The 14,773-nt window shown below is 45.2% G+C and overlaps 1 protein-coding gene across 3 annotated transcripts in view; it reads right to left on the bottom strand.

Annotated features, from left to right (window-relative positions):
* Positions 1-14,773, bottom strand: part of CMIP (c-Maf inducing protein) — a 321,266-nt gene that overhangs the window by 6,511 nt on the left and 299,982 nt on the right. For all 3 annotated transcript variants that reach the window (XM_030204511.1, XM_030204512.1, XM_030204513.1), the window contains exons 15-20: positions 11,970-12,086; positions 10,521-10,661; positions 7,994-8,041; positions 5,714-5,860; positions 4,758-4,863; positions 365-435 (exon numbers count right to left, since the gene is read on the bottom strand). In XM_030204511.1, coding sequence (XP_030060371.1) covers positions 365-435; positions 4,758-4,863; positions 5,714-5,860; positions 7,994-8,041; positions 10,521-10,661; positions 11,970-12,086 — 630 coding nt within the window. The remainder of the gene's footprint in view (positions 1-364; positions 436-4,757; positions 4,864-5,713; positions 5,861-7,993; positions 8,042-10,520; positions 10,662-11,969; positions 12,087-14,773) is intronic.

Here is a 14,773-nt window from a genome sequence, read left to right as displayed (position 1 = left end):
TTCATTTTGCCGCACGTCCATTTTCGGCAAACTTTTTTTTAAAAAAAAGCATTTTTTACAGGTGTGCTGAAAATAATTCCGCGTGTGCCCAAAACACGCGTCCACACTACCGCAGGCCATTTTTCAGTGAACCTTAGAAAAAGGGCCCCTCAAACAGGTACTCTGCCCCACCCCAAGCAACATGTGCACAATCTACACGGTGTAGGGGGGGAAACAAAATGTAGAGACCCTATGGTCGAAAGCCACGGAGTCCTGCAGGACTGATGCAGTGACACAAAATCAACCATCAACAGCCTTCAGAATGCTACAGATTAACAGGCCAGCGTGCGAGGCAGACCAACCAGATTCCAGAGCCGAACTGTACCTTGAGATCTTCATACGTATCCGCCGAAAGCTTGGTGCTGTTCATGTTCAAACTGCACAGACTCTTCATCGCTAAAGAGAGACACACAAAAGTAGAGTTGAGAGAATGGTTTTCACCTCCTTCCCAGCGCCTGCGTTTGAAAATGCAAAGGTTTGTTCCCTTCCCGTTTCATTTCCAAGTGCCTTTTCACACCGATAAAGACCTGTGTGCAGGAATCTGCTGAAGGATTTTGCCGATTAAGGGTCCCTTTTACTAACCCGTACCTACCTTAATTTACACCTCCCCAACTGCAAAGGTGTTAAGTACAAAGCCATCTATGCATCCAATTTCTCCTTCTTGGGTAGCCAGCTATGGAATGCTCTGCTAAGACCTATCCGTATCATTAGCGGCCTTTTGCCCTTCAGGAAAGCACTGAAGACCCATTTCTTCAAGACAGCCTACTCTTAACGATTTAACCTAACTAAAACTTGTCCACATGATTCTTATTGACATTTGTTTTACATTAACCATGTTCCCATTATGCTTTTTACTACCCCATATCCCTTCCTTTCCATTGTCCTACGCCTACCTCCCAACGCTCAATTCCTTCTGCCCCAATTCCTCTTATGTTCAATTTACTTATCCGTTAACCGCTTTAATTTTGCATTCACTACAAACTGTATTTTCTTCTTGCAACTTTGTAATTCATTATATTGTTTACTACGTCAGCCGCATTGAGCCTGCCGTGTGTGGGAAAGCGCGGGGTACAAATGTAATAAATAAATAAATAAATAAAACCCGCGCTGGTGATTCCCGGTGCGGCAAATGTGATGCAGCCCATTCAATTCGAATGGGGCTTTTTTCATATTTGCCGCGTGGGAATCGCTAGCGTGGTTTAGTTAAAAGGGGATCTACGTCTCCTCTCTCTTACTAAGGCCAACACCACCACCAGTGCTGATTCGGTTGGAATGAAGAGCAAGGCAGGGAGTATTGGGAGCCGTAGGTGAACCCTCTAGCCCTTAATTTCCAGAAGTCATTTACCCAGATAAATGGGCTATTTGAAAATTACCATCCTTCCTGCAGGTAAGTATTCCTTGATGTTTTTTTTTAGTTTGTCTGGCTGTCAGGATCTATGTTTTTGCTTTGGCTGCAGCTGCTCTTTTCTGCCTCTACCCCCCCCCCCCCCAGGTGACCTCTTAGTCTTGCCTAATGACTGGGCTGAAAAACAAACAAGGCAGACGATCCGCAAACGCCAATGTGGAAACAAACAAAGCAGATCAGTGGTAGATACAAACACATCTTTATTGTAGGGTTCACCCTAACAGAATGCTCGACACAGGCCGTGGTTTCGCCCAAAAGGGGCTGCATCAGGGGCTATGCTGTGATCTTCACAGTGAAACTAAAGTGTGTTTTAGCATGCTGCCTTTTGCTATACTCATCTGGCCATCAATTTGTATGGTGGAAATTAGTGAATACACCATTTAGTTTTTTTAGTGATGAAAATCACAGCCCCTTTGGGCGAAACAAGGCCGTCTATTAGGTTGAAACCTACAATAAAGGGAAAGGAAGGGAAATGGGACTTGATATACTGCCTTTCTGAGGTTTTTTGCAACTACATTCAAAGCGGTTTACATATATTCAGGTACTTATTTGTACCATGGGCAATGGAGGGTAAGTGACTTGCCCAGAGTCACAAGGAGCTGCAGTGGGAATTGAACTCAGTTCCCCAGGATCAAAGTCCACTGCACTAACCACTAGGCTACTTGTTTGAATCTACCACTGATCTGCTTTGCTTGTTTCCATAATGATTGGGCTAGCCTTCATAAGAGAAAAAAAGGAGAGACTTGCCAACTTCAAATCCTGCAGCACTAGCATAAGAAAACATTTCTTCTATACTTAAGATAAAATTCTTTGAAATGAAATTACCTGAAATATTGTTGTAATAAAAGGATTTAGAGATTGCTTTTCAACTCTATCTGCCTTGACTAACAAGTGCACTTGGGGTCCGTATTGTTGATTAGAAGTAGTTCTGTTTAAAAATGATTGTTTAACTTCGATTGTGTGAAAATAAGCTGGAATGCAGAAGACACGCTCTAATTGATTTGGTATGCGAAGAGGAGGATGGCGCTTGTTTCGAAGTTCAGACTGGCCACCTGGACTTGGAAACATGTGACCACATTCCCACAGTATGGCTTGTTTACCTATTCTCAAGCATTCTGTAATTTTCCTTGGCTCTGAAAATAAGCTTTAGGTTAATAAAAAGGGGGGCTTATTGCAGCAGAGCTTTGAGGCTCATCTGTGGGTGGACGCATCATGCAGAAAAGACTTGTTCCTGGTCATAAGGAGACTTCGGGCTTTCGCTGCAACGGGCCTCCGGCTGATGAGATAAGGGCCTGAAATTCCTGACCAGTGATGTTGTATGTATAATATGTATATATCTGTGTTATAGCTTTCTTTTAGTTAGATGATTTAATCATTGTATATACAAATGTAATACTACTACTACTAGTACTACAAATAATTTAATATCTTAATCATTGTAGATTTTAGCACCTCTAATAAAGGTCTCATTTACCTAATACGAATCCAAAAGAATCCACAGTAATTATTGAGGTAGTCTGTGTCAGTGAGACAGGCTGTAAATCCATAGCAGTACAATTGTAGAGATTATTTATTTTTCAAAAGTAACATTTAAATATACAAAATAGAACATACTAAGCTTGGCCTGCTGTTTCTAAATCCACATGGCAGCACATGAATTATGCAATGTTAAATTTGTACCACATGATCTCTCAAGCAGGGCCGGTGTTAGGGGAGTGCAAAGAGGGAAATTGCCCTGGGCCCCCAAACCTACTTAAAACCCACCTGCAGTGCGCTTGGGGGCTCCCTACTACATTCCTGCCCTGGCCGCAGCGTATTTAACATTGGCCCAGAATCTAGAGAGTTGCACGGGGACAGAAATCTTACCCATCCCCGCCCGTCCCCGTGGAATCTTACCCGTCCCCACCCATCCCCACTGGAATCTTACCCATCCCCACCCATCCCCGCAAAAATTTAAACCATCCCAACCCGTCCCCCCCCCCCCCGCAAAAATTTAACCATCCCCACCCATCCCCGTAAGAATTTAATAGTACATAAAAAAAAATTCCAGTCAGCTCCCTCAGTCTCTTTCTGGATTTGAGCCACAGCACTGTAGGCAAGGAAGGAACGGAAGTTGGAACTTGGAACTCTGGTGCGCACATGTAAGATCTGTCTCTGATTCACTGGCAGTGTGTGCTGAGAGGCCGCCACATGCACGCGCCAGTAGGTCAAGTGACATCTGATTCTCGTGCCTGTGTCAGAGCTGAGGTCTGTGCACCAGCCTGGGAGCAAAGAGGATTAATAGTAACATAGTAAGTGACAGCAAAATAGACCTGAACGGTCCATCCACTCTGCCCAATAGTCACACTCATGATCAATTCTCATTAAATCAACGAGTGTGATATTATATACTGATTATGGTTTTTCTTTCGTGTTTCTGGAACAAAGACCACAGAAGTCTATCTGGCCCCATCCTTATGTTCCAACTGCTGGAGTTGCCATCGAAGCCCACTCCAGCCTATCATGTTCTCATTTGTGGGACACAGACCGTAAAAGTCTGTCCAGCACTGTCCTCATGTTCCAGCCACTGAAGTTGCTGTCTAAGCCCTTTCCAGCCCATCCTAAACCAGATTGCCATGTATGAGACACAGACCATACAAGTCTGCCAGGTATCAGCCCTAGTTCATCACAGCCAGAGTCGCCATCTAAGTGTCACTTGACATATCCACACACATGCAGCCATTTAAGGTTAGCTTTTATATAACTTCCATTATCTAATTAGAGATCCTCTGTGTTTCATCCCACGCGTTTTTGAATCCGTCATCATTTGTGACTCTACCAACCTCCTTAATGGAAGACTTTCCACCTTTATGCTGTTAAAGCAAGGAAGAAGAGGAGGAGGAGGAGGAGACAGCACTCAAATAAATTGGTATTCGGTAGATGAGAGGCTGGTGCAGGTGCAGCTTACACTTTCACGGGAAGCCCACAGAACTGGTTCTATCCCCACGGGAACCCCGCAGGAACTGCCTCCGTCCCCACGGGAACCCCGCAGAACTGGTTTCCATCCCGCGGGAACCCCGCAGGAACTGCCTCCGTCCCCGCGGGAATCCCCGCGGGTTCCGCGGGATTCCCGCGGGGACGGAAACCGTGCAGCTCTCTACCCAGATCCCAAGACTCACCAAAAACCTTCCCATTCCCGGCACCGGCAGGAAATAAGGAATTGGAGAATTAATATAACATCAACCAGAATACTCCCAACAGTTTATGCATGCAAATTTTCACATTCTAGATACACTGTGCGTCAATGCAAAAAAAAAGTAAGATTGTTCCTTACAACTCAGTGCCAACAGCCCAGCATCCGTGACAGGCGTTTCACAGAGGTTGAGAACTTGAAGTGTAGTGAGGTGTTCAGACAAGACCCGTAATCCTGCATCTCCAAACTGCAGTGCCAGAACAGAAACAAGACAAATTCAGTAGCGTCCAGATATCGATTAATTAATGATAGTTCTTAAGCACACTATACGTTCACCTGGATGACCATCTGGGGAGACACCAAAGAGGAAACAGCACTGATGCAGGTAGTGTCCAGTATGAAAGGTTTTAAAAAATAAATTTAAAAGCAGATGATAAAACCCGACGTGATCATGTTTCACCCGTAGGCTGCATCAGGGTACTGTGGCAGCAGGTGTACCGGATTGGAAGACTCCGAAATCGCCTGCTGTCACAGCCTGCGATTTTAAACCTTGATATACAGACTTGGGCGAAACATGGCCATGTCAGGTTTACCACCCGTTTTTTAAGTTATTTTTAAACCTTTTATACTGGACATTTCTAGCGTCGATGCTAATTTTTCTTTGGTGTTTCCTGTCGTGGCACAGCACCTTGCCGCTCTTCCGTTTACCAGACTATTTGTGGAGACAAACTGGTTACTGGGTAAGCAAGGCGCCCTAGCTGTTAGCTGGAATTCTGTACTTTGGGGATCAGCCTACGGTCACTTAAAAAACGTTATCTAGGATCACTGACAGAGGGGTGAACACATCAAAGTTGATTTCTTGCACAGCTGTAAGAAAATAAAAGCTATGATGACAACATCCTTTGAAACCTACTGAAACTCTCACTGTGGTCTGACTTGACTAAAATAAGATTTTGCGAACACTGCTCGCTATGTCCTGTGGTATTCAACCCTCCTCCTGCTGACGTACACCGCCTCCTCACATCCACCAACCGGCCATATGTTTCCAGATGAGTCAACACCTGGTGCTTTCGAGTTGCTGTCTGTAGACTTCCTACCTGAGTTGACCACAGGTTCAGCTGCTTGAGGGAAGGCAATTTGATCAGCAGTTCTGCACAGGCACTCGTTACGTTAGTGAAGGCCAGGCTGAGGTTTTCCAAATTCCCAAAGGACCCTGAGCTTAATAGTCGAGCAAGATCTGCATCCTGAAAAGCAACAGGGGAAAAAACAAAACCTTTAGCCGGGTGCAGCTCTCCGTGTCACTTAAAAGTCAAATAGCTACAAAGAATATTTCAAAGTGCCTTAATAGGAAGCTAGCAAAGAAATCTGAAATGGCTGTTCTACGGTTACTGAGCTACCTCTGTGACCCCATCACAGTCCTCTTGGAGCTCCAGACTCACGGACAACCAGGGCGGCTAATACAAAGGAGCCCACAACTCTTTATACCTCCACAACCCCCATCCAAAAAAAAACCCATTATGCAATGCTCGTTCACCTACTGTAGACTTACAGGCTAATTCTGCAGCACAATGAATCTCCCTTGGAAAGGTGCATTGAGGGTCAGAAAAAAAAACAGGCTGGTAACAATACTGGAAATAAGTCCATTTGTAAGAAAGGAATTAGGACTTCGAAATAAATGTGGCTAATTGGAAGAATGTTCTTTCACTAGCAGATCCCTTAAGTGCACCCTAGAGAAATGAGAGGAACCATGGCCTTCTGTGCTGCCTGTTTTCTGAATGTGTGTCCTTATGCAACATTTTCTGTAAAGTGCCACTGGATTTCAATGCTCTCATCCAAACAACAGCTACCTTTGTACTGCAGATTGTTAAGGCACAAATGCTTCTCTTCATTTTTCAGTCCAGGAAATGTAATTTCTCTCCAAGAACTTTATTCTATTGCATGCCCAACTGTGTAAGATATGGGGAGGGGGAAGCTGCAGGGAGAACTTCTTGGTGGTGGGGCAGTTTGAGGTGTATGGCATGGCACTTGTGGGAGGGGAGTGGTAAATTTTAAGGTTGGAGGCAGTTCACAGAGCCCTAGGACAGTGGCAGGACTGTGGAGTTGGGGCAGGTACAGGCATAGCTGCCGAGGGGGGGGGGGGGGGGGGGGGGGGGGGGGGGGGGGGGGGGGTGGGGGGGGGGAGCAGAGGGAACAAAATTCCCCGGGCCGGGCCTCCAAGGCCGCAGTCCTACCCGCCCTCCATCGTCGACCGTCTGCCACTGGGCCCCCTGCATTGAAATCACAGCGCCTCTCACCTCTGTGTGAAAGCGCTGCAGGCAGCAGGTTAGCAGATCGCCTCCCTTCGGGCCTCCTTCCCTCCCCGTGTCCCGCCCTTGTCTGACGTACCTTCCGCGAGGGCGGGACACAAGGAGGGAAGGAGGGCCGAAGGGAGGCGATCTGCTAACCTGCTGCCTGCAGCGCTTTCATACGGAGGTGAGAGGCGCTGTGATTTTCAATGCAGGGGGCCTGGCCCAGTGGCAGACGGAGCGGGACGGGTGGAAGCGGCGGCAGTGACCTCGAGGGGGCGGCGGGGGCGGGGCCCCGGGTCGGCCCAGTCTCTCGGCGGCCCTGGTTACAGGGTCTAGTTTTCTGCTGGGAGCAGTTTGTGGGGTGGCGGGGCAGTTGCAGAGGGCAATTTTGGAGGGTGGGAGAGTAGGGAACAGTAAGAGGCAGTTTGAAAGAAGGAAATCCCTAATGGCTACATTTCCTACAGAAATGCATTGGGCCATCTTTTCTTGGGGGGGGGGGGGGGGGGGGGAGGGGCTTATTTCCCTGGATCCCCAGGCCCAATTTGGCCCATTCTGAACTTGATGTGTCTTTTTACTAGTTTTCCCTACAAGACAAATTTCATCCTATTCCATTAAGTTTTCAGAGCATTGTTCAAACCCCCCCCCCCACAAAAAAAAAATTTCCGACTCCTTTTATATAATTCTTTCCAACTTCTGTTTGGTTGGAAAGAATAAAAACAAATCTGTGGATAGCACAAGAGTAAAAGACATGGGTTTGTTTTAAGGAATATAAAATCTCTACCATGTACGTTGCATTTTAACTAAAAGAGACACTTTTTTCTCATAAAAGACTTGCACTGTACTTACTCAACAATCAGAACTGGGAGGTCTTTTACAAAGATGCACTAACGTTTCTAGCGCACGCTAAACACTACAGATGCCCATAGGAATATATGGGTGTCTCTTTCGTTCGGTGTGTGCTTATTTTTAGCGCGCGCTCAAAACTCTAGCGCACCTTTGTGAAAGGACCCCCGAGTAACCAAAATCACGTTTTAGAGAAAAAAATTCATCTTTTACCCCCAGAGATGTCTATCAAGAAAGAGAACTTACGGTAGACTTGGATGGCAGTGTTAATCTTGTGGGTCCACCTTTTCTCTGCTACAAAGTGAAAAATAAACCTAAATTAGAAACCACAAAGTGATCTTTTCACAGGCCGAACCTCAATCCCCAGCACCACAAGGTACTACCCTCCCAGCCCCCCTAGTCCTATATATAGCACTAAAAATTGCACATGCAAATTTGAGTACGCACCCAATCTGTGAATGCTATTTAGCTGCGTAACGAGCCAATTAGCGCCAATAATTAGGTGCAACCAATTATCAGCATTAGTTAAAAAAAATAATAAGAATTGGCAATAATTTGAGTTTACACTTGTTGCTTTTAGTCGCTATTCTATAAAATTGCGTGCGTAAATTTTTATATGTGGTTTCAAAAAGGAGTAAGGCCATGGGCGGAACAGGGGCGCTTCTGGAATCTGCGTGCAGTGCTACAGAACTGGACAAATCTGTGCACAATTGAGGTGCAGGGTTTACACCACATTTCAATTGGTGTAAATCCTCAGATCCCAGCACCAAATGCTATTCTTCAAACAGCACCCAAGTGCCCCGTACGTATGTAAATGTTTAAAATAATCGCATTTACATGTAAATGCGTGCACATAGGCACACAACTGCCATATTTCCACCTAATCACTATTCTGTAAATATCTGCTTAACTTATGTAGTGCAGGGTTGATGTTCAGCCAGCAGGAGGCAGCCCGCATAAGTGCCGCAGTTGATGCTGACCCGAGATATTCAATGCTGAATCGTTTCCGGTGACTGGCACTGCATATCTGTCATTTTTCTGGCCGGCACTAATTTAACTGGCTAAACAATATTTGGTGCTGACCAGTTAAGATAATAACGGGAAACAGAGGACTGCTATTTATGTGGTCTAATTTGCCCACTAAACTTAGCTGGTCAGCACTGAATATTGCTGGTTATCGCGTGATACAACTGGTTAACTATTCAGTGCAAGATAACCGGTTATTCGTGGTTAGGTGCCGAAACGCTGTTTAACTCGTGAGCGGCCATTTCTGGCTGGTTAAATAGCGTTGAATAAGGGGGGAGGGTGTATATTTGTAGGGTGGGGCTCAAACTTATGAACATAATTTACAGAACAGTTAAGTTACGCGTATATTTTTGAGCGTCATGTATCGAATTCCCCCCTTTCCCCTGGATTCTATATAATGCGACTTAAGTTGTGCATTCAACTCCTGTTGTATTCTGGATTTGTGCGTGCAACTTAATTACTTAACAAGCCAATCAGCGCCGACAGTTGCCACTTAACAAGCAATTACTGACACTAATTGGCATTAAGTAGAATTTATGTGCACAACCGTCTAAGCATATTCTTTACACTGATGCGCATAAATTCTAAGTTGCACAGTTGAAAAGGGGGTGTGGTCACGGGTGGGTCTTGGGCATTTCTAAAATCTCTGCGCATTTTTATAGAATACACCCACTCCACGCCTAATTTGGGCATCTGTATTTACACCAAGGTTTACTTGATGTAACTGCCCGCAACTAAATTTAGTTGCATGGATGGGCGCTTGCCGTATTCTATAAACCGCGTGGAACTTTAGGAATATTCTATAGAAAATAGGCATAATTTACAGAAAATGCCTAGGCGTATTTTTTTTCCGTGCTGGATTTTCAGGCGACATATTCAGAATCTAGCCCTACGTGTGTATATTGCAATTCCATCTCCATTTTGTCCAAAATCTACCTTCTGAACACATGCATGCGTTTCACATAAAAATATACATGTATTTTTGGGGGTTCCTATTCAATCACGCAATTTTATAAAAGCCCTATTCTGTGTGTAAAACATCCTTTACGTGCGCAAAAAATGTTTTATAAAATTACCCCCATTTTTAATTAAACCCACAAAATTCTGAAATCTGGGAATTGATGTATTTCATATCATTAAAGGTTACAACTATTTCTAAACCCCACAATCAGACTCAACTTCCTTTGACCAGCTGAGCAGTGTGGAATTTAGACAGTCTTGTCACAAAACCTGAATAGTTTTTCAAATTTAAGAAAATATTCTTTGTAAAATCTTGCATGAGTTTGACAGTAGGTCCAAGGTTGAACAGATTCACGGAGACTTTGAGTCAACTGAATGCCATTTACTCAATGCAACAATTGTAGGGATTTGGTTACCCAAGTCATGATGGGAGGGTTTCTCTCAGCCAATCTTGCACCTTCCTTCTGGGATACTAATGACAACTCAGGTGTTGGAACAGGGCATTCCCCCTCCCCCCACCCCAACAGCCGGGATGAACATAATCCCAAAGTTACCACAACTGGCATTATTCTTGGTTGTGGGGACTTGAAACTAGCAACTTCGAACAAGCAGAGACGCAGAAACTATTTTTCATAGGGCATACATCATCTCATGCCAAGTTTGCATCTTGATATACAGTCCCTCTGGACCCTAAGCTCTGGGTTCTCCTGTGTATTAGGGAAAGCCTGCAGGTGGTGAACACAGAAGTCTTCTGGTCAAGGAAAACATTGCTGGGTGGGTGACCTACCAGTTCTTTTAATTCCCTCTGTCTGTCACACAGCTGTTCATACATCCTCCTTCCCACATCAGTGCTTTCCAGGGTGGAGATGATCTGTAGTTGAGTGTCATTGTTCTCAATGATGTTATACTCAAGCATCAGACAAAGAATCTAGTGATGAAACAACGCAGTAACGTCAACAATAAAGCATTTCTCAGTGTCAACTGCAACGTACACTCCACCAGTGTTTCCCAAGTCCAGTCCTGGAGTACCCTTTGCCAGTCAAGATATCCACAATGAATATGAACGAACTTGATCTGCATACACTACCTTCATTATATGCAAATCTCTTTCATGCATATTCATTGTGGATATCCTGAAAACCTGACTGGCAAGGGGTATTCCAGGACAGGACTTGGGAAACACTGTCCTACACTACTCTGTTACCAAGTCCTCACGTCCAACCTATAAGGACAGGGCTGCCGAGAGGGGGAGGCGGGGGGGGAGGGGGCAAGATTCCCCAGGCCCGGGCCTCCAAGGGGGGGCCCACAGCTGGGGTCTCTCTCCCTCTCCTGCTGGGACCCGAGTGATCACATCCCGACAGAAACAGGAGAGAGAAAACTCCAGCGCCGCGGCCGGGCCCCCCTTGGAGGCTGGGGAGGACCCGGAGGAGCAACTCCAGCGCTGCTTTTCTGCCCAGCTGAGCGGCTGCATGCCCTGAGAGAAAAAGCAACCGCATGGGCAGGCAATCGGCAGAAGAGCAGCGATGGAGGAAGATGTCTTCTGCTGGCGGGCCCTCGGCAGCCAACAAGGTATTTTGCGGCAGCGATCTGGGGGGGGGGGGGGGGGGGGGGGGGGGCGGGGGGGTGGGGGGCGGCAGCGGAAATGATTGTGCGTTGGGGTTGGTGGTGGCCCTGCCCTGGGCCCGGCGGTGGCGGCCCTGTATAGGGATCAGGCATGAGGAGAAAAGCCCAGTTCACGCTCCGGATCAGCAAAGTTCTAATCCTTCACTGAGAAAACACAGCCAAGAGTGCTGAGCCTGTCTCACAATACTTTCACAAAAACAAACGTCTCTCTGCTGGAGGATTGATGGTTTCATTCGAATAAACAAATCATATTGCTTGGAGAAACAAATGGCTGCCCGCCATATTTTTTAACAATGCTTTGAATATCTCATGTGTACAACTACACTTCAGCTCATGCCAGATAGCCAACCTTCTGAATCGAAGTCCTACACTGGCCTAAAACCCTCCGGAGATGGCCTAAAGTAAGATTCAGTATCATGATGTTATGTTACATCACATTTACAGAGCGCGTTCCCCGAACAAAGGTCGACACAAAGCATTTACGAAAAACATCAAAATATATTATAATGTGTTCAGATCAATACAAACGTAACACTCATGAGACACAGCTCAAAGCCATCTCAGTCTCACTACAAAAAGCATTACAGTAGTTTAACATTATTGAGGGTCTTACCTCCACCATCGTCTGATTGCCTCTTAAGGCAAGCAACATACAGGGTCCCAGTTTGTTTTCAGCCAAAGAGAGCAGGAACTTTTTCGTTTTGTAACATGATCCCATTAAAATATGAACCTGCACAGGGACGGAGAGAACAGAGCTGCATTATACAGGTGAGGCGACTAAGGTATTCTTTGCATTTCTGAAGAACAGCCCACTGAACTCAACAGCAACAGGTAAATCACAAATTTTGGTTAGAAATTATCCTGCAAATAAGTATAACATGGCACCGACTTTTAGGTGTCAAGAATGCACCTATCTGAATTCAGATCTATAAAGAAAAGTAACATAACATAGTAACCTAGTAAATGACGGCAGATAAAGACCAGCATGGCCCATCCAGTAGGCTCCTCCCTTTTTTTTTTAAACTCCGTTTATTAAAACAGATACACAGATGTGCAGTAACAATTAGTTGATATGACTCAGAAAAGGACAACAGAATCTGCAGAATCCATGAGTCATAATATTTAATTTTTCTGTATAACTTAATTACCTAACCCCTCCTTCCCCCCTTTAACTATCCCCCCCCACCCACATCCCTTATAGGCACCAAACAATAACAGCCTTGCCGAAGGCCTGTGTTTTTATAGCCTCTTGTTAAACATCCCAGACCCTTGTGATTAATCCCTCCCACCCCCCACCCCCAGACATACTAGCAAATCCTATCCCTCCCTCCTTCTCCCTCCTCCCTTTTTGGGGGTATGTGGATGTACCAATGTTCCATAGGACCCTATGTGTGCAATTCATTAAGCACTCAGCTGCAAGCTTTCAGGAATAAAGCTTGAATATACTCTTCCTATATTTTGTCTACGGCACCTCCTTTTCTTTATAGGATACTAGCATATAGTTAAAAGTTTCTTTATTTCTTGATATACCGCTAAAGGGTGGCTGCCATCAAAGCAGTGCGCTCTGGAATTCATTAACAGAGAATATAGTAAAAGCTTTCTTGGAATCGCTTTTCTTTTATAGTGGACGGAAAAAAAGTGTTTATTGTTTCCTTATATTTTTTTGTGTAAAGAGTTTCTCTTGTTATCTGAATGTGAATTGCATAATCACATTGCTGTGTGAACTGGTAAATGATTAATAAAGGATTTAAAAAAAAAAAAAAAAAAAGAGAATATAGTAAAAAAGCCTTTAGCTTAGCAGGGTTTAAAAAAGGTTCGGCTAATTTCCTAACAGAAAAGTCCATAATCTATTTTGCTGTACTTGTGACCTGGATTGGCTATTGTTGGAAACAGGACACTGGGCTTGAAGGACCTTCGCTCTGTCCCAGTATGGCAACGCTTATGTTCTGAGTTAATGAAAGGACCTACAAAGTGCTTAGAAAAATAATGGAACAAGAGGAGGGGTGGGGGAGGGCAGGCAAGAAAGATAGGGGTGGGGGGAGTATTATAATTCTCAGCAGACTAAGGTTCCAATACATGCTCTAAAGTGCAGCAGTAGGTTTAATTTGAAGACCCATAAAGGGCATTAAAGAAACGGGTTTAAGTGCAGTCTTGAATTCTGAGTTTGACCATATAGGATGCAGATTAGTTGGGAGGGAATTCCAAAGCTCGAGCCCGAATACAGAGAACATACTTTTCTGGAAACTAGTTAATGGCGCTACGTGAGGAGTAGGGGCACTCTTATCACCTCTCACCTAGATTATTGTAACCTGCTTCTCACCGGACTCCCTCTTAGCCATCTCTCTCCTCTTCAATCAGTCCAAAACTCTGCTGCGCGACTCATTTTCCGCCAAAGTCGCTATGCTCACATTAGCCCTCTCCTTAAGTCACTTCACTGGCTCCCTATCCGTTTCCGCATTCAATTCAAACTTCTCTTATTGACCTATAAGTGCATTCACTCTGCCGCTCCCCAGTACTTCTCCACTCTTGTCTCTCCCTATGCCCCCCCTCGGGTACTCCGTTCTGTAGATAAATCTCTCTTTTATCTGTTCCCTTCTCCTCAACTGCTAATTCCAGACTCCGTTCCTTTTATCTTGCTCCACCTCATGCCTGGAATAGACTTCCCGAGTCCGTACGTCTAGCCCCGTCTTTGGCCGTTTTCAAGTCCAAACTTAAAGCCCACCTCTTTACCACTGCTTTTGACTCCTAACCACTGCTCACTTGCCCTGTCCTCTTATCCTCACCTCTTTATTCGCTTTCCCTTAATTGTTCTGTCTGTTGTCTCAGACCCAAAATGGACGCATGGCAATTTTGCCGCATGGAAAATTTCAGCAAAACATTTTTAAGAGCCCTTTTTTACAGGCGCGCTGAAAAATGGATCAGCGCATCCCCAAAACCCGCGTCTACACTACCGCAAGCCATTTTTCAGCACACCTGAACAAGGATTTAGCTGGATAGATGAAAGGCTTTAAAAATGTACCACCTACTAGTAGTCAAACGTAAGAACTGCAATAACAGACCTCAATCTATCTGGCTCAGTGCTATCTGCCTGACTGGGTTGATCCTGTTCAGGGTTTACCCCACTGCATGCAGGGAGTTGTATTTCTGATTTCCCTAGGCCAAGGTATCTCAACCCAGTACTGGGGACACAACAAGCCAGTCTGGTTTTCAGGATATCCACAATGAATATGCATGAGAGAAATTTGCTGGCACTGCCTCCACTGTTTGCAAAATCTCTCTCCTGCACATTCATCGTGAGTATCCTGAAAACCAAACTGGCTTGGTATGTTCCCAGGACTGGGTTGAGAACCCCTGCCCTAGGCAAAACAAGGCTACAAGTCCCCAAGACTGGATCAACTCTGTTGGGTGAAACTGGAT

This window comes from Microcaecilia unicolor, chromosome 5 (assembly GCF_901765095.1).
Source record: "Microcaecilia unicolor chromosome 5, aMicUni1.1, whole genome shotgun sequence".
NCBI classification, from domain to species: Eukaryota; Metazoa; Chordata; class Amphibia; order Gymnophiona; family Siphonopidae; genus Microcaecilia; species Microcaecilia unicolor.
Note: the sequence above shows the minus strand (reverse complement) of the source record. Positions and strands in the feature narration are given on the sequence as shown.